A 20,958-nucleotide genomic window follows, 5' to 3' on the forward strand; every position below is an offset into this window, starting at 1 on the left:
TCCAAACCCAAACCAGCTTGCATCGAGGAAGGAAAAAAGTGCTTGGAAATCCTTGCCGGCCACAGACCCCTTTCAATCACTTAGCAACCTCTCTTTACTTCTATTTTAAATGTCAAACGTTCAGCCTTCAAAGTCAACGATTTGACGAAGCCCATGCAAACCGCAACTTGAAAACACCACGGAAAGCCACCCGGAAACTTTGACCAAATGGAAGGAAAATGGTCCCTACCTTTTTTTTGAGAGGACGATGGCGACTGCCCTTGAGAAAAAGTAGGCTTTTCTTCAGGGAAATATTCAGGTTGGCTGTATTGATTCAGGGCCATGTCCAAGTCAGAGTCCTTGCTTTTCAGCAGGTTTCCAGGGTAACTACAGGTATAAGGCTGATTCACTGCCCAGGCCTGTTCCATATATATGTTGTTACTGGGCACAGCCTGAGCGGTGCAACCACTGTAACCTGGACTATCTTCGAAATACGCGTAATAATCAGTGGCCTGCATGTAGCAGTTGCTGCCGGCAGCTGGGTGTACCTCGTACAGTTCTTGCAGGCAGTAGTTCATTTTGCTCCCCTGGTTCAGTTTCTGCTTTACGTACACACGCACGCTATGCATGCATCGCCGGCCCATACACCCCGGGAGCCGGGCATATGCAGCGAGAAGCGTGCATCCATACACATGAAAGGAGAGGACAGATGAATAAACACCACCAGCAGCACGGCGACCCAGCCCGCGGTACCCGGGGATGGCACCTGATGTGCTAAAATCCTATTTAGATCGAGGTGTCTTTGGAGCTCTCCTGCCATTCAGACATATCGGAAAGCAGATTTCTGACTCTCCAAGGTCTTAAGCTGCGAATGCAGCTAATTCCTGGGGAAGAGGGCAGGCAGGTAGGGACGACCTCCGCCCCGGCCCGAGGAGGGACAGCAAGGAAGTCCCTGTTACTCCGAAGCTGGGAAGATTTGTTTTATATGCTGTTTTTTAACCCCTTTCAACATGATTAGAAAATGATTACTCACTGTTATGTCATTTCAGCTGACAACTTAAGCATGAAACATTATAAAGACATCTCAGAGAATATCCTTGGATACACCGAAAATCCTAAAATCAATAATCTAGTTTATTAGCACGGGCCAGAGAAAATCCAGCAGTAACAGGCCTGATGACTGACTCCAGGATATTAATCTAGTTGCACAAATGGTAGAGGTTACATCTGTTGTTGAATGTCACCGATTGGCTTCTTCTAAAGCAGGATCCGACCATCTTCCTAATGACACACAGGGCCCACAGGTTTTTAAAACACGCCAAGGAACAAAGAGAGAAAGCAAAAAAACCGGGCCAAGGAAGGCACGTCTGAAAATGCCACTGGTGCTGGCAGGCGAGTTCTCTTCCGCTCCCTTGCACTTGATGATTTGCTACATCATTAGCCTAATCGACACGAGACCCTGAGCTTAGCCTCCCTTGGCTCATTCTGTCTTGGTTGTGTTTATAAGCACGAGGGGGAGAGCGTGCCACCCCCTTAAATAAGAACACCCCTCTGTCCGAGCAGTCCCCGCCTTCTCCTCGAGGTTAACAGCAGTCCTCACAGTAGCCTGTGGGGCACCGTGTACGATTATCATTTTATTCCCATTCAAATCTGCTTGTGAGATGATCTCGCGCTTAATTGTGGTTTAAGCAGCATTCACGCGTTTGACATTTAAAGAGAGTGATCCAAGAGGGAAAAGGAAAATCGCCATGTCTTTTCACTAAGTTCGAGCATAAATATCAAATATCAAGTCAGAGCACGAACGCCTGCTAGGACAGTGACTGACGGGGTTTCCTCCATGTGGATCAGCTGAGCACATGTGTTCTAGAATGTGATTCAGAAAGGGTGGAGGCTGCTTTCTTTGAAGGTAGAGGTTCTTTCTCTTTCCACTGGAGACCCGGTTTGCAGGGCTGGCCTCAGAGCAGGGGCGGGTAACATGTGCATTTGGGTTCCCGCTGGTCCCCAAGTGTGTGACCTGTTGGTATTTCCCTCCTCAGGGATCACAGACATTGTAATATTGTAATATTCAACAGTGAGACCTCCGCTTTGGACTCAAAGTTCCAGTCAACTGCAATGTGGAATTTTGGGGCAGGGACATAGGACCGGAGAAAGGAGGGTATTACAGTCATTCAGCAAACATCTGTGGGGCATCTGGTAAGTACAGAGTAGGGAGGTGGGTGGGAGCAGAGATGGCGATTCAAAGGGTCAACCACTGTCCCTGCCCCCGAGTTGCTTCATGGCAGGTGTATTCCATATACAGTCAGGTGGACCATTGCCACGCAAGGGAGCCTGTCAGGGCTGACGATTTCAGACCTGTAGCAACAGGGCCATCGATTCAAGGGAAGAAGGTTAAGAATTAGAGAACAAGCAACAGATGAGACAAGGTGACGGAGAAAAACCCAGGCAGACCCGCTGGACGTTTAGTAATGAGACTCCTTGAAAGACTGCAGTGGAACAACAAAGCAAGTAAGGGAATTTTCTCCACTTTGCTACATCTGAACCCAGAAAATGAAATGCGCCATCCTAGAAAGCATAAAAGTTACCATGAGGAGTGAAGATCACAGCTCACGTTATAACAGTGTCTTTACTCTCTGGTTACTCTTAAAACAAATAAAAGATTTATTCAAAAGTGTTTTTAAGAACACACACACATCACATTACAATTCACATTTTCTCCCTACTGAAAATGTCAAAACATTTCATTGGAAGCAATGACTATTTTCTGAAATACCCGGGAAAAAGGATCCAGGCCTTATGTTTTTTTTTGCCTGATCTCATTTATTTATCTCCAATTTCCCCAAACTAATCTGAAAATTAACCTTTCAATAAAACAGTTTTCTTTCCTGGCAAACACATATGTTCCGAGGTCTCGCTCTCTCGTTAGAAGCTGCGTGTCAAATCCATCCAATTTTGCAGCTTTGCCCAGTCAGTGCATTTCCTGGCTCCTGATTTCACCGAAGGCACAAATCCAAGCAATTTCTCGCTTTTCACCAGTAACAGTATCCACGAAAGCCAGAGTCTTAAGTTCCCTTACAAAGCAACACTTAAAAACAATTCTCTGAAATCTCTAAGCGGGCTGGAAAAGCCAGTGTTACTCTGTCCCAGACCTGGATCTACACGCTGCCGTGGAGAATGGCCCTTGCAAAATCTTTTCTTCCTCTCAGTTTTCACCAAACCTTTGAAAGACCCGCCGAGAGCCAGCAGCATTTTTATTGAATTAAACAATCCTGAATTCCCTCAGAAATCTTTGAGTAGGAAAAAAGCTTTGAAACATATGTAAGAGAACCCACTCCTCTGCTAACTTTTATCTCTTGGGGAAGATAGTACAAACGTTTCTGAAATGCACTCTTTCTTGTACCCATTGGGGATTACTCTTAAAAAAAATTTTTTTTTTAAATTGAAGGGTAGTTGATTTACAATGTGTTAGTTTTGGGTGTACAGCAAAGTGACTCAATTATACACATACATATATATATTCTTTTCCATTATAGGTTATTACAAGATCTTGCATATAGTTTCCTGTGCTACACAGTAGGTCCTTGTTTATCTATTTTATATACAGCAGTGTGTATCTGTTAATCCCAAATTCTGAATTTATCCCTCTCCCCCCACCCCTTTTCCCTTTGGTACCGTTAAGTTCGTTTGCTATGTCTGTGAGTTTATTTTCTGGTTTGTAAATAAATTCATTTGTATCTTTTTTTTTTTTTTGTAGATTCCCAAGTGGGGATACTTTTTATAAAGGTGTGAAACTCTCATTACCGTTAGCTGGAAATGAAGTTCAACGCTCACACTGAAGTTGAAATATAGCCCCTCACACCCTGCCAGAAGCAATCACACGGCTGCCACTGGTGATCGATCTGGCCTGCTTCTTCGTGAAGTCGATAAAGCAATTTAAACATATTCTGGGTCACAAATGAGGTGAGCGTCAGTAAGGCTGTTTTCTTCTTTCCCTGGCTGACTACTCTAATTTGGTTACTTAGAAGACGCTTACGAGTTATTTGACCCATAGAGCATCAAACCGCCTGAAATAAACTCAGGAGGGCTTTAACAATTCTCATTAGAAGTGTTTCAATCGATAATCATTTGTTATATAAATACACCTCTGTCCACGGCTGCGAGGAAATAACCTAAAAGGGTGAGACTAACAATCTTGTTTTGAAAACCTCGTAGGTAAACAACAAGCTGTCAGTGTCTCTCAAGGAGGAAAATTGTTTCTCTCTTTTAATCTCTTTTCTTCTGTTTTCAACTGTGTTAATTCTCAAATAAGGCTGCACACTGGAATCACCCATAAACTTTAAAAACACTGGTGCCAAGAATCGTCCCCATGGGAACACAGGATGACTCCACCTCAGGAGCCGGGGTGGGCTTCCCGGAAGAGGTACCCTGTGAGCTGGCATTTAGAGAATACAGAGACTTCAACAGTGGAGGCCAGAGATGGGAGGCAGCTGAGCAGAAACGCCTTCGGGGGAGTGTCATCAGCTATACTTGCAAAAAAGGTGATTAAGTAAGATAATGAACATTATGCCACTGGTCCCAGACTTCTAGCTTCTACTCTAGTGATGGTTCTTACTCTGCTTTAGTAATAGAACCTCTAAATTTTAGTTGGCCCTTGTTTCTTAGTCTCCCTTACACCTGGGTGTGCCTGTGTGACTAACTTCTAGCCAATGAGATGTAATAAAAAGAAATATTGTAAGGCAGAATCTAAGAAATTTAGAAGACAACTTGAAAAGATGACTGGTGCATACCAATTGCTTCTCCTTCTTTTTTGTTATTTCTTCCTGCTGCCTGCAATGTGTATGTGATGGCTGGAGTCCCAGCCACCATTTTGGTCCATGAGGATGAAAGTCATATCTAGAGATGGCAGAAGAATAAACTAGAAGGAGTTTAGGTTGCAGAAATCCATAGGATCATCATACTAGCCTTCAGTGCCAACCTCTGAATTGTTTTTTTTTTTTTTCCTCAAGAGAAAGAAATCAACTTGTTATTTAGGTCAGTTTTTTTGTTTGTAAAATAGAAATAACAGTACCCACCTCACTGGTTATTGCAAAGATTGAGTTAAATATAAATAAGTAAAGCACTTAGAACAGTGACTGCATAGTAAGTGATATAATTATATATACATAGTAATAAGTATTATTGAAGTGCCTTAGTTCTATCTTGGAATATTTCTCTTCTCAGTCTACATTTTCACTAGATCAGGAGTCAGAACAAATACGGCCTCAGGACCTGCTTTGTAAATAAAGTTTTATTGGAACACAGCCGTGCTCACTTGTTTACACAGTGTCTGCTTCTGCATCTACCCTGCGCTACAACAGCAGCATGCCATCGCTGTGACAGAGACCACGTGGCCGTGAAAATATTTAGCATGTGGCAATTTAGAAAAAAATCTGCCATCCCTGCTGTAGGCGATCTCACCCCTCCTGATAGCTTTAAATAACAGTTACATGCGGATGACAGAATCCGAAAATCAGAACCTAGTGTCCTGCTATCCACTGACATCTCATCTTTGCAACAAGCAGACATCTCTGACTTCATTCTTTCTAAAACCCATTCCTCCTGTGGTCTTTCCATCTCACCACTACCCCCCTCCTGGGGGCTTAAGTCCAAAACCTTGGCGCCCTCCTTGACCCTCACACTCCCTCTCTACCTACATCCAGTCCATCAGCAAGTTCTCGGGTTCTCCCTCCAAACTATATTTTAATCCAACCCCTTCTCTGTCTCTACTGCCATCACCTTAGACAAAAACATCACTGCCTCTTCACCAAACTCCTCACATGGCCTCCTAACTGGCCTGGCCTCACTGTAATTCTTTTCTTCTTCTTCTTTTTTTAAATTGCAGTGTAGTTAGATTTATAATGTTGTGCTAGTTTCTGTTGTACAGCACAGTGATTCAGGGACATATATGTGTATATATATAAAACACTCTTTTCAAAGTCTCATTCTTTCTTTTTTTAATTTATCTTTCTAATTTTTTTGTGTGTGGGGGGAGGTAATCAGGTTTGATTTTATTTTTTTAGAGGAGATACTGGGGATTGAACCCAGGACCTTGGGCATGCTAAGCACGTGCTCTACCGCTGAGCTGTACCCTCCTCTTCATTCTTTCCTGATACAGCAACCAGAGCCATGGTTGAAAAACTGCACACTGGATCATGTCACTTCCCTGCTTAAAACCTGCCATGGTTTTTCACTGCATTTAGAGTAAAATTTAAACTCATCACCAAAAGATGGCCTTTCCCCGCCTCACGTCAACCCCTCTGCCCGCTCTCTCTCATACCGGCAACAGCAGCCAGAATGGCATCCTTGCCGGCCCTTGAGCACCCCTGCTCTTCTTGTGTGACTCAGGGACCCTGCACGTGCTCTTCTCTGTCTGAAACGCCTCTCCCTCTGTCCCTCCACAGGGCAGGGCCCTTCTCATCCTTCAAGACTCAGCGTACGAGTCACATTCTCTGGGTTTCAGGGGCCTTTTGACTCCATTGTAGGCTGAGGGCCCCTGACGCTCATCACATATGTGACATTAGTTGTTCTCCCAGAAGAAAGATGGGGGACTCTCCGGGCATCAACTATGTGCATTTTCCAAAACAAGATCAAATGTTATCTGTTGCAATAAATGGACTTTCTTAGGCTTGGAAAGTTCTGGGGAGACATCTGTCTGTCTCGAGTTGAGCCAGTTTGCTCTTTTATATTTTGCTGCTGGAGAACAGAGATAGACTTCTTTTTTTTTTTTTTTAAATTAATTTTTTGGTGGGGGAGGTAATTAAGGGGAAGTAATTAGGTTTGCTTATTTATTTATTTTAATGGAAGCACTGGGGATTGAAGCCAGGACCTCACGCATGCTAAGCGCACGCTCTCCCACTGAGCTATAGCCTTGCCACCCAGACCGGCTTCTTAAACCTACCTCCACTGAGCCTTGGAATTATGAATGGAGGTCACAACTACCAAACATCTCTGCTCTCAGAGAGGTTATAGAAAGTGTAGAAACATGGCGTGCCCTCTGAAGGAGCCACTCACATTGAGGAACGATCCTTTCACAGACATGGGGGGTGGGAGCCCAGGTCTCACCATATGAGTGCTGAGAGCGTACCTTAATGTAGGCGACATATTTGGGGGGAAAGGAAAGGGTGCAGAATAACTTCTTGAGCTCTGTTGCTCTTTGGATGTCTGGAATCTTCTGACTTGTTTCTTTTTAAAAAAGATTCCAAATTAGTTCAACTCCAGAGATGAGCGCAGGGCAAGCTCCTGGCACTTTGGGACCACTTGATCTTAAAGTCCCCCCCACCCTCCAAAGACGGAGGTTTCCCCCGGGATCCTCAGATATGACAACTGGAACTTCTGAGCTGTGTATTCCATATGCACTTTATTCGACGCAGAGGAAACCCCATCCCAGAGGGATAAGGTGGCTTTTGTCCCACCGTAGACGGTCGTTATTGGGACCAAAATGTATTCACACTTTAGGGCTGTCAGGTCCTCCTTTCCAGGTGGGACCTTTATTTTCCCAACTGACTTTAGTGCTTTAGGCTTGGGGGGCGGGAGGGAGGGAATGAAAGGAATTTGTCCCCAGCCTGAGGACTGACTCTCCTCCTCAGGACTTCTACTAAATGGTGCAAAACCTTGAGTGGCTAGGATCAGGTCAAACTAACCATTTTGGGAACTTTTTACTTCCTCTGTCCTAGATGTGTCAATTAGCATGACTGACTCTCCCCTTGATTATTGTGATTTTGGGGTCCTTATTAAATGAACACCATGGCTACTGGGTGAACACCCAGATGGTGTTCCCAAAGTGGTCCAGAATGTCAGTCCCAAGGGATGCTTTGAAGAAAAATCAGTAAAAAAAGAGGTTCTATGGTCAAGTGAGTCTGGTAAATTGTGTGTCCTTCTCTTGGAGATTCGCAGAAGAAAACTGCTGAACTTTGTATGCCTTTGCATAGCTCAGCATTTCCTGAACACCTCTCATCATGGAACCCTGTGTATCCGGTAACATCTGTTACAAGCGTTCCATGAAATATTCTTTGAAAAACACAGAACTCTGTTCTATTGCATATATGCTGGGGGTTGCTTGCAGGGCTGGTTGGACCCATGAAGTGCAGATCCTCAGGGGACCACATCAAGTCTTTGGGCTCTGGGATCAAGTTTGCTTTGGTGGGAATAGAAACTCAAAGCCTCCCTCTTTGAAAACATCTTGTGCTCTGAATTTGTTTTTCATTTTTCTCCTTCAATAACAAACAAAAACGTCTTGATAGTTCCAGCCGCTGATGGCTCTCTCAAGGATACAAGGGGAGGCTTTTGGGTTAATCCATCACCAGGCAGAATTTGCTTTTACAAAAATGTGCTAGAAAATGTGGCAACATGGTTTGACTAGCAGAAAGGGAATGGATTCTGATCTGGTGCAGTGGAAGAGAGACAGCTCTGATGAGAACACTGATGTGAGAACAGGACAGGCTTGGGGCCCAAGCTGATGGGAGCAACCTCAGTAATTGAACTGAGAGATTTTCAAGGAGAAGGAGGTGCTCATGAAGGCAGTCCTGTGGGCTTCCTCGACTTGGATCTTCATTCCAGGTTTGGAGGTTGTGTATTTTGTTTCATTAAGATGGAATGGTTGGGGGCGAGGGTACAGCTCAGTGGTGGAGTGCATGCCTAGAATGCCTGAGGTCCTGGGTTCAATCACCGGTACTTCCATTAAAAAAATGAATAAACGTAATTACCTCCCCTGACAAAAGATGAAAAAAATTAATAGAAGTTAAAAAATAAAATAGTTGGATAAAACAATTTAAAAAATTAAAAAAAAAAAGATGGAATGGTTGCCTGACCCATTCATACAAAAGATACCACCAACCCAGCTACAGCAGCATTTTACTAGATGAAACAGGTGAATGTATACGATGAATGAGTTAAAGAAAACAGCCTTTTGAAGTTCCACAAAGATTATAAAATAGACTCCAAAAGACCCCTTAGGTCAGAGGTTCTTAAAATGTGGTTCCTGAAACCAGCATTACCATCTCCTGGAACTTCTTAGAAACACAAATTATCTGGCAGGAATATGAGCAGGAACTCTGGGGGTGAGGCCGGCAGTGCGGGTGTGGACGAGCCCTCCTGGGGATCCTGATCCAGGCTGACGTCTGAGAACCGGGGCCCTCAAGGAAGGCCCGGGTGGTCCGTACCCTTAGGGCCCTGCCAACTTTCCCAGGCTCACTGCCCGTCACCTGGAGCCCTGGATTCTCAGAGCCCCTTTCTTCTGTTGCTGTTTCCTGCTTGCCCTGGAAGGGGTATTGGCTTTGTCCTTGATCTGAAACCTTTTAGGCTTAATTAACCCAGGAGAAATCTATGCTCCACGTGGCCAGCCCCACTCCACTTTTCCAGCCTCTCCTTTGCGTTCTGGTGACCAGTCACTACCAGCATAATAGCACTTTGCATACTTTAGCATTGCCACTCAGCAGCCGTAAGGAGCAGTGACTTCCAGTGTCTTTGGAATCTTTCAGTGTCTCTGGACATGATGCTGTCCTAATACCATAAGCGCTTCCCCTCACCCACCCCAGCCCCACAGCCTGCTGATGGTGCCCCAGGATCCTCTGCGTCCTGATGCCTGTCTCAGACACCTCCTCCATCTCTGATGAACTCTATCCAGTCTTCTTCAAGAGATCTCCCCTCTGCCTGCTTTTACAGTAGACTCTCCCTTGGCTTTATCCTTAACCTTCTTCTAACCACACATGTTCTCACCAAGTGACCTCATCAATGCCCACAGCTCCGACTCTTGCCCTGTTTGCTTGTGGTGCTTAATTGTGCTCCCCTAGACCTGCAGGTCCAGCCACCTACCCAACATCTCCCCCTGAATGCCTCTGCGGTGCCCCCCACGCTGAGACTGAGCTCATCTCAGATTCCGTGCTGGGGGTGTATAAACATTATCTTATTAATCCTTATGGGTGGTCCCTCAGGGCAGCCAGGACTATGCATGTTAACAAAAAATGGATTAAAAAACCATTCATTTGTCCAAAGTGGCACAGCTGGTAATTGGAAGAGTCAGGATTCAAACCCAGATCTGTTCCAGCAAAACCTGCCTGCTTTGACTTTTCCTTTTGCAGCTTATTTCTCTCTCTCTGGCTTCGTCACAATCTGGTCCCAAAAAGCTGACTATTCCAGATTGCCACTACCTTCATGAAACTCCTCACTTCTTCTCTTTAAGAGAAAAGTCGGTGAACCCAACAGGTGTCTATGCCTCTAACCTTACTCTGACTTTCCCTTCGTCTGCCACAGAATCCAAAACATCTCACCGATTCCTTCTCCCAACCCTCATCCCAGATTGAAATCACACCTTTTAAGAAAACGTTTAAAGCCTTACAGGTCCTTCAGAAGGTGGCCCTGGATTGTTTTTTATCCCTATCTCTTGCTGCTTGCTCATATAACCTGATCTCTGGCATTTCTGGTTTTGCTGAACAGCATCTCTGCATCTGCCTTGGTCACACATGGTCCCCCTTTCTGGCCTTAGCTCTCTTCCACACGGTGATCCAGGTTCCACGAAATGGCCTTCGTGTGGACGGTATCATTGAAACCTCAAACGATCTGGTAGGTAGACAGCATCATTCCTGTTTTAGAGATGAGGACACTGGGAGCTGGATGGGTTAGGGAACTCACCCAAGATCATAGGGCTGATCAGGGGTGATTTCAGTGCGGGTTTATTTGGCCGCAAGCCCCAAGCTTATTTCCAAAATATTGCATCTCCATGAAGAATCTTACCTTTCCATGCACTGAAGCTGAAATAATTATTTATGTTTATACCTTTGTTCTCTTAAAGTCAATGCATAAATTACAGATAAAAGTATAGTGCTTATTTCCTGGATATTTAAGTTATTTTAAGGATTCACAATAAGCATATAATAGTTGCTTAACACATGAGTGAATGGGAGTAGACAACGGCTGAATGCCCTAAAAATTATAATCCTCCAGATTGTGAGTTATGATGTATTTTCTCCATGGAAACAGGACGGTAAGTTGGAAAACGGGACGTGACTATAAGATATGCCTTGAGTTCACTGTCCTTATACCCTCGGTAGCTTACAGTGGGGTCCGGGACACCGCAGACTGTGATGAGCTCAGTCTCATAAAGAATGTCGAGGAGGCTCTACATCTCTGCACCTGACCTGCATGCCCGAGCTGCCTTCTGGGAAACTGCTTGAATAAATCAATGTCATTCTAAGTGAAGTAAGCCAGAAAGAGAAAGAAAAATATCATATGATAACATTCATATGTTGAATCTAAAACAAACAAAAGATAAACAAACTCATTTACAAAATAGAAACAGACTCACAGACGTAGAAAACAAACTTATGGTTACCCGGGGAGGAAGAGGGTGGGAAGGGATAAATTGGGAGTTCGAAATTTGTAGATACTAACTACTATACATAAAATAGGTAAACAACAAGTTCATGCTGCATAGCACAGGGAACTATATCCAATATCTTGCAGTAACTTATGGTTAAAAAGAATATGAAAACAAATATATGTACGATCCTCTATGACTAAAGCATTGGGCTGTACACCAGAAATTGACACAATATTGTAAACTGACTATATTTCAATAAAAATATATTTTAAAAAAAGAATCTTTAGGTTCTTACCACTTCAAAAAAAAAAAAAAAAAAAGACACCCTGACATGCAGTGATTCTTCACAGCTTATTAATTGTCCTCCTTGCAGGGCCTAGAAACTTAACTGTGTCAGACAGGGGAATTTTATATGCTCAAAATATTTCTAAACATTATTTTTTTGTGGGGGGTGAGAGGGAGGTAATTAGTTTTCTAAAATTTGTTTTGTTTATATTATTTATATGGAGGCACTGGGGATTGAACCCAGGACCTCATGTATGCTAAACATGTGCTCTGCCATTGAGCTATACCTTCCCCCTACAACATTCTTGATGGATGCTTAGTTCATCAAATATTTTCTTGCATATTGGAAAATAATGTATAGTCGGCTTTCAGCCTAAAGTCAAGATTTGTTCCATTTAAGTTTTGAAGTAATGGGTTGTAATGCTCAAAATTCCCAGAGACATTGGCGCGATTTCAAAGCCTCTTTTCCATAGCATTTCCAACGGATGGAGGAGTGTTGATGGATGACTGGCATTCCAGCACAATGTCTTGCTTACTAGAGCTCCCAGGTTGAAGGTTAAGGGTTATATTCTGTCCGATGTTTCCTAAGACCAAAGGCAAATCCGTAAGTTCTCTTTGTGCTTAGAAAGAGTGAGATAATACTCAAAAAGAGCTTGGGGTGGGGAGAGGGGTGGTGAGGGTGTAGCTCAGTGGTGGAGCACATGCTTAGCATGCACGAGGTCCTGGGTTCAATCCCCAGCACCTCCATTAACAATAAGTAAGTAAATAAATAAGCCTAATTACCCCCCTACCTCCACCCAAAAGAGGTCAGAATCCAGACCAAACGAAAAGCTTATGTACACAAAAGTAAATACAGACCAGCACCCTTAAGGCTGGAGATTGAGAAACAAAGTAAGGCTTTTAAAATAGATTTCAGACCCCCCTGTTATCAGCACTGAAGTCTTCTCTTTTCTAAGGTAACAGTGGAATCTTTGCTCTTTTTTTGACGAATAAACATTTGATTCGAAAGCAAGCCTTTCATGACTCTACTCTATGAAGTATGACCATCAGAGTCTGGGAAACATACCCTAACATTTGAGTTTTGGTGTAGCTTTAATTAGAGCATGGGCTAAGTAACGATGATGGGGTCTACTGTGCGTTATCTTCACAACCAACTAAAAAGGCTCGCGCAGGGGTAGGCATTTCCACTCATCTGACAGCAGGAAACTGAGGAGAGGTTTTCTCACCCTTACGTAGCTACTAAGGGAAGATGTAAGTACTGAAACTTCAGCTCTTGAATTGCTATTCTAGAACGTGCTTATCTTGCTTCCCCATATTGTTTTTTAAGATTTTTTTTAAAGATTTTTTTAATACTTCTTAAAAAAATTTTTTTAGGGGGTGGTAATCAGGTTTATTTATTTATTTTTAAATGGAGGTACTGGGGATTGAACCCAGGACCTCATGCATGCTAAGCACTCTATCACTGAGCTATATACCCTCCTCCTCCACACTGCTTTTCTAAATAGAGAATTATTTTAATGTTTTGAAAGTTCTGGACAACTAATTATGTGTTTCAACACACATTCTAAGATCACTGTGATGATTTATCCGTTTTTCCAAAGATGTGCCTAATTTAATGCTACTTCATATGTGTATTTTGATCAAAATGTTTGTTTCTCTACCTCGAGGAGAAAACAATGCTCTTCAACATTTTACTTTTTTTAAAAAGGATATCATATATGCTTGGCATGTATATCACATAGTCATTCATTTAATGTATTCTTTAATTTCTAATTACTTCTAATTTAATCACCCACACCAAGTAGATCCATTTCCTACTAATTTAATGTGTTAAGATGATTATTTCACTGTAATTCACACTGATGGACTTGATTTGAAAAGTTGAGTGCTTATTTGAGTAGAATGACTTCGACATTTAACAGCTATAGTATACTTTCTTTATTCTAGAATAACATATCGGAGATTAATTTTATGACAGATTTCCCTGAATAACAGGAAGAATGAATGAGTGATTGAGTCATCTGCATTTACTCTGCTTTTTCACCTTTAAGAACAACTAATGCAGTATCTAGACCCTGCCACGTTTTCAAAAGATGTATTCTTTGTTCATTAAAGGCTCCAGTTCCCCACTTACACTTGAAAGTATCATGAAGAATAATTAGAGGTAAAAAGTTCAGACAAAGTTCTCATCCATGCTACATCATGGATGAACTTCAAAAGCAGTATGTTAAGTGAGAGACATCAGTCTCATCGTATGATTCCACTTTTGTGTAGGGTCCACGAAAGGTAATCTGTATGGACAGAAAGCAGGTGAGTGGGCGCCCAGGGCTGGGTACAGGAATGAAGGGTAACTGCAAGTCAGCTTCTGGTTTCTCTGGAGGAGATGGAAATATTCTAAAATAAGATTGTGGTCATGGTTGCCCAACTCGGCAACTATACTAACAATTAGGGAACTGTACACTCACAACAGCGGAATTTCATGATGTGTAAAATACATCTCAACCAAGCTTTGCCAAAATAGATGTGAGATTACAAATAGCTCGAGGTAATTAAAACTGCTTGTCAAGCTAAGGAAAATTAGGAAGTTCACATCATTTATACACCAATACTACGTATGTTAGTTTTCTAGGTCTCATGGAGGATACACCATAGGAGGAAGACATGACTTTCCCCTGAAATTTGCAGCCAAACTAAGAAAGCATATCAACAAACAGAAGCCAGTATCTGACACCCTAGTACCCCCGGTGTTAAGTGAATGTGGAGGAAAATGGAGTTATTATTTGTGGAACAATGTGAGTTAGATTCCTTTTTTTAAGCTTAAATAATTATTTCTTGGCTTTTTTTTAAAAAAAATTGGGGGGTTAATTAGGTTTATTTGTTTGTTTATTTTTAATGGAGGTACTGGGGATTGAACCCAGGACCTCATGCCTGCTAGACACGCACTCTACTACTGAGATCTACCTTTCCCAGCTGCTTCTTTATTCTTCTCTAAGACAAATGCCAGCCAATAGAGCTTTCACTATTGCTTGGCCATCCACAGGGTTGCTGCTCATTTCAAGTCTAAGTTCACAGCTCTTCCAGCATTTCCATTTGGAAACCCCATGCAGGAGGCAGGGTGTCTCCCCCAACTTCCTTCTCTCAGCACCCAGCACAGCACTGGGCAGGTGGGACACACTAAAAACATTTCTTTTGTTTTTTGTTTTTGCTTTTCTTTTTATTTTTTAACATCTTTTATTGATTTATAATCATTTTACAATGTTGTGTCAAATTCTAGTGTAGAGCACAATTTTTCCGTTATACGTGAACATACATATATTCATTGTCACATTGTTTTCTCTGTGAGCTACCACAAGATCTTGTATATATTTCCCTGTGCTATACAGTATAATCTTGTTTATCTATTCCTCATTTTGAAATCCCAGTCTGTCCCTTCCCACCCCCTGCCCCCTTGGCAACCACAAGTTTGTTTTCTATGTCTATGAGTCTGTTTCTGTTTTGTATTTCTGTTTTGGTTTGTTTTTTTTTTTTTAGATTCCACACATGAGTGATCTCATATGGTATTTTTCTTTCTCTTTCTGGCTTACTTCACTTAGAATGACATTCTCCAGGAACATCTATTAAAAACATTTCTGATATAAATCACAATGAACTCACAGTCCCAGGGAATCTAACAGTCATGTTCAGAAGCCACAGGAAGACAGGGCAGAGTACAGTAACTCCTTTAGTAAAACTTCATGACAGTGTGAAGAAAGAAATTCATCCTGACGGGGAACAGAGAATCACGGCGGAAGTGAGATTTGAACTGGGCCTTGAAGCAGGAGGGGAATAAATGGGGATTTGTAAATGTTTTCAAAAATAGGATCTACTTCATGCTGATACCCTGAGACCCTTGAGATCTAGGACTGGCGAGGGGAAATTCTTCACTCTATTTCAGGTGTCAAAAACAGTCTAGAAAGATGCACAGCAGATACCAAGATTCACCTAAAATCCACTACAACCTTAGTTGTTTTGTGATTTACTAGATTGTGGAAAGAAATGAACGTCCAGGTCACAAGCGACTATTTTCTCTCCTTAGGAAAGTCCTCAGATGGCGGGGAATCTGCTTTCTCTCCTGCTACAAAGAAACGTGGCCTCCAGGTAAGCAACACCCTGTCACTCACACCTTCCTTAAAAATGTCACAGGTAACAGAGAGACAAGTAACTTTCATTCTTGAGACACGCGCCCTTCCAGCACTGAATGGGTGCCTCAGAGAGACGTGGGTGGTTCGGAAGATCGGAAACTATTTCTGAATCACACACTTAAATTCAGATTTTTATAGGAACAAACATCATGCGAGACAACATTTTTGTTGTTGTTGTTGTTCTTGTATTTTTGCCCAACAGGCATGATCTGATTCTAATCATGAGGAAGCATCCGTCAGACCCACACTGTGGGACATTCTGCAAAATAATCAGCCTGCACTCTTCACAGATGTCAAGTGCTGTGAAAGTGAAGGACAAAGAGAGCTTGTGAGCTGGTCCAGAGTAAACAGACACAGAGACGAAATGGAAGGTCCTGGCCCAGAAAACAAAACCGGTATCGGGAGCAGCTGGTAGTGGCCTGGCCCAGCCTTGCTTGGGGGAAATGAAGTCGAGAGCCAGAGACGCGTCCTCTCTCTAGCCCTGGTCTCAGCCTTGACCTGCCCTCCGGGGGTGGTGGGGAGAGGGGTGGGGAGGGACAATTTGTGAAAATTAAATAAAGCAGGTAAAGTAGATAGTAGTACGCATCCATGTTAAGTTTCCTGACTTTGATGGTTGTACTATGGTTTTCTAAGAGAACTTCTTTGCTTTTAGGAGACACAATGATGTATTTAAAATGGCATGATGTCTGTAACTTACCCTCAAATGGTTCTGAAAGATAATATGTATATACGCAAACACACACGTAGTATTCACACAACCAGAATGATAAAGCCAACGCGGCAACATGTTAACACTTGGTGACTCCAACTGAAGGGCATATGGGAGTTCTCTGCACCATTTCCACTTTTTGGTAAAGCTGAAATTGCTTTAAAATCAAATAGAAAGGAATTTGTAGGTTTGCGTCAACAGATCTTCCCAGAAAACACACAGCTCACTCAAACTTGAAGACATGATAGTCCCTTGCCACCAATTTTTTTCCAGTTCAACTCTTAAAAACAGAAACCAACTCAAAAAGTAAGCAGATTTTGGTGGTGATCATTTTGAAATATCTAGAAATACTGAATCACTGAGTTGTGCACCAGGAACCAGCATAGTGTTGCAGGTAAATTATACTTCCCAAACAAACAAACTCATAAAGAAAGAGATCAGGTTTGTGGTTACCAGAGGCGGGGGTGGGCTGCAGTGTGGGGAGGGGGAATTGGATAAAGGTGGTCAAAATGTGCACACTTCCGGCTATAAGATACGTAAGTACTAACGATGTAACATGCAACATGATCTGTATAGTTAACACAGCTGTAGGTCATATATGAAAGCTGTTTAGAATCATTACACTGTGCACCTTAAACTCATACAGTGCTGTATGTCAATCATACCTCAATATAACTGAAAGGAAAAAAATTTAAAGGAAGCCAATTTGCAGGCAAACAAGCAGCAAAGTTAAACAGCCTGAGATTCATCTAGGTAAGAAGGGTATGTCAGATTGACAAGTATTATCTTCTTACTTTTAGTGATTACCACTATTCTTAATATTCTTAATTCTTGAAGGCTTATATTCTTAATACTACAAAATATTGTAAAAAAAATCATAAGAATGAGCATTCACTTCCTTTGTTTGTGGAAGAAGAAAGACTCAAACATAGAATGATCACTGTAAAGTTAAGAATGAGCATATGTGCAACCAGAAAGAGAGAACAGGAAAGCACTACCCCCACGTTCGGCCCTAAATGTTAAATGAGATGGACCCACTGCAGACACTTGTCTCCTTGGAAACCCGGTCAATTGAAACTCCTGCCAAAATTAACATGTATTTCTTTTTCCCCCTTAAAGGCAGGAGCTTCTTTTACTTACAGTTTTGACCTTTAGTTTTATATCTTAGGCTTATTATAAGACGTTCTTTCCAGAGCTAGGCAAACAAGGGACCAAAAAAGTATCTTTTCATTAGTTCTGAGGCTTGGCTTACAGTAGCATGACCTTTGTAGCGGCACATTCTGGGACACACGTTCTGGGGATGGGTAAAACCTGCCACTGCCTGAATATTGCCAGCTAGACTAATAAACCATCAACCCACACAATATTCCAACTCATGTTGAGTGACTTCACATTATAGCTAATTGAGTTGAATAGTCATATTTGCAATACAGTTCTGTATTTTAAGAGGCGGTAAAGTTTAATAAAGGCAAGTCTTTTATGTAAACCAATACTGACAAATGCCACAGGGATAGTGGTTCACCAGAGATAATGGTTCTGTTTCAGATCAGTGCTCTGGACCATGGAGGACTTCCTACTCTCTTTTCCAAAGCCTGGCTGGTTCTGGATTTCTGGTATCTTTGCAGGTCAAGTCAAGAAGGCTGAACTGGTCCAGAACCGAGGCTAATCTCTAAAGACAGCTCATCATTAGCATCCGGCACAGAAGAGACTAACCATCCCTGAGTCAATACAAGTGACAAGGGCAGGTGAAGTGGCCCCCGGGAGACCTGCTGGTCCGTCTGCAATGCCACTGCCAGATGTGTGCCTGGCGTGGGGTCTCTGCATCTCTGAGGTTTTCAAAACCCAAAGCCTCTGCCCTGCAGAGGTAAGGACAGAAGGTGGTACTCATCACCAACACCTTCGGGGGAATACGTTTATTATGGCATGTGAGAACATTTTCAGAAGCTGACGGGGGACGAAGCCTAGACTTTCTGAGAACTGAGAACAGCCTGGAGACTCCGTTCCTGGGGGAGCTGGTCCAGACACTGAAGGAGGCAGCATAAGGCGACTGATTTCCCAATTTATCCTGGAGCTGGTGCTCTGTTTTTATGACGATCATAGGTTTTTGGGGCCAGTACTGATTCAGTGTATTTTCCGCGCAGGGGGAAATACGGGTATCGTATTGAAGAGCTACTTTAAAGTGGTGCCTTGGCGGATGTCCTTGGCTTCTTTGTGGCCACCTAATCTCTGATTACGGTATTTGTTGGAGAGAGTTAGTGATTTGTCCCAGGTTAAATAGCGGGAAAGTTTAGAGGCAGAAGCCAATCATAGACTTCTTTTCTAAACATTCCCTAGGTGTCCACTATGTGCTGGGCACCATCCCTAAGACTTGACACAGCAGGCCAGCTGTGTAACATCAGGATTATTGGAATGTCTTTTTTTTTTCAGCTTTATTGGGGTATAACTGACAAACAAAATTGCAAGATATTTATTTAAAGCATACATTGTGATGCTTTAATATATTTATACATAGTGAAATGTAGTTAATTAGCACATCCATCACTATATATATATATACATACATTTTTTTGTGTGTGTGAGAACATTTAAGTTTTACTCTCTCAGCAGACTTACATCATACAGAACAGTGTTACCTGTCTTGGAATATCTTGATAGACAACCATCAATATGCCATTCAAGCATTTGTCTAAATTTGAGTGGAACTTTGTATTTTTATCCTGTGTTCCAGGTTAGCTCCTGGCAAGCAGTGAGGTAGGTGATGTTAGTTTTCAAGGCACCGTGTCTGAGGGGAACGTCATGCCTATTGCTCAGCGCACAACCTGACAACCTGCACAATGCTACGTGGGAGTCTCGCTCTTTATTTTCTCTCTCGCTCCTCCATTTCCCTGTGATGCTTACCTCTTTCCTGGCCTCCTTCCGCTTCCACTTCTTCCATAGCCTTTACTGGATCTTGTCAAAGAGGAAAGGAATCTGACCCAGTTCTCCACTTGGAGATGCTAGTGACTTGGTCAGAGACCCAGCCAGGAGGTTTGCATTTTGAAAGACCACAGAGAAAGGGCCATGATGAAATTGTAGGCATTCAGGGCAGCCCGTGGGAGAAGGGAAGGACTTCGAATTCCATCGGTCCCCTATGCTGTCTCTGTAAGGCTGACTCTCCCAATAACACGTGTTCAACTTCAGCACAAGGTCAGTAAGTTAACTAACTCATGTTGTACCTGATTTTGGATGAAAACTACCTGTTGGGAGCATCACGGGATTTGGCTGCCGGGTCTGCTCCCACTGCATCCATTATATTCCCGGCTTTGGAGACTTCAGTCCTGCCAGTATCGACTTAGTGATTATTCTGACATGGGCGTTCTGCAGCTCTAGTACCTTATCTGCTCCAGGTTTCCAAGCTTCATTATGAGAAAATAACTTATTTATTGAGCACTCACCGTGTCCTATGAAATCATCTAAGAGCTTATTTCTTTCTACAATTCTGTGAGAGAGGGTCCCCCGTTTTGTAGATGAAGAAACAGGCTCAGGCAGGGCAAGTGACTTGCTCAAGGTTCAATGGCAGGTAAGTGGCAATTTGTGGCAGAATTTGACCTAAGGCTGAAAACTAGGTATGTGCTAAGACCCACCACTCCCATCTCGGCGGGTCCCACTGCCCTGCATCTTGCCCTCAGTGTAGACCAGTGTCTCCTCCATGGTTTGAGATTTCTTCCTTAGGGTGCCTGGAATTCTCTTGCCCTTTTGTGTTATAATAATATAATGGTAATATCTGGAGAAGATTCTAATTTGAAAAGACACATGCACCCCAATGTTCATAGCAGCACTATTTACAATAGCCAAGACATGGAAGCACCTAAATGTCTATTGATAGATGACTGGATAAAGAAGCTGTGGTATATTTATACAATGGAATACTACTCAGCCATAAAAAATGAAATAATGCCATTTGCAGCAATATGGATGGACCTAGAGATTATCATAGAGTGAAATAAGTCAGAAAAAGATAGATATCATATAATATAACACTTATATGTGGAATAAAAAATGATACAGATTCTTTTTATAAACCAAAAACAGACTTATGGACATGGAAAACAAACTACAGTCACCAAAGGGGAAAAGGTGGGGGAGGGGTGAGTTAAAGGTTGGAGATTAACAGACACACATTACCGTACATAAGATAGATAAACAACAAGGATCTACTGTATAGCACGGGGAACTATATTCAATTTCTTTCTTTTCTAATGGAGATTTCATTTCATTTTATTTATTTATTTATTTTTTGTGGAGGAGGTAGTTATGTTTACTTATTTATTATTTTCTTTTATTTAACAGAGGTACTGGCAATTGAACCCAGGACCTCATGCACGCTAAGCACGTGCTTTACCACTGAGCTATACCCTCCCCTCCATGTCTTGTAATAACTTATAATGGAAAAGAATCTGAAAAGAAAAAAAATA

The 20,958-nt window shown here is 42.4% G+C and overlaps 1 protein-coding gene across 7 annotated transcripts in view; it reads right to left on the reverse strand.

Moving 5' to 3' along the window:
• Positions 1 to 20,958, reverse strand: part of THRB (thyroid hormone receptor beta) — a 382,589-nt gene that overhangs the window by 46,696 nt on the left and 314,935 nt on the right. The window contains exon 1 of one of the 7 annotated variants that reach the window (XM_031433895.2): positions 230 to 557. The exons of the other annotated variants lie outside the window; for them this stretch is intronic. Within the exon in view, the coding sequence (XP_031289755.2) occupies positions 230 to 557 (328 nt within the window). Of the gene's footprint in view, positions 1 to 229; positions 558 to 20,958 lie in introns of those variants that run through there. 7 annotated transcript variants of the gene reach the window in all.

This window comes from Camelus dromedarius, chromosome 2, assembly GCF_036321535.1.
Source record: "Camelus dromedarius isolate mCamDro1 chromosome 2, mCamDro1.pat, whole genome shotgun sequence".
Classification (NCBI taxonomy): domain Eukaryota; kingdom Metazoa; phylum Chordata; class Mammalia; order Artiodactyla; family Camelidae; genus Camelus; species Camelus dromedarius.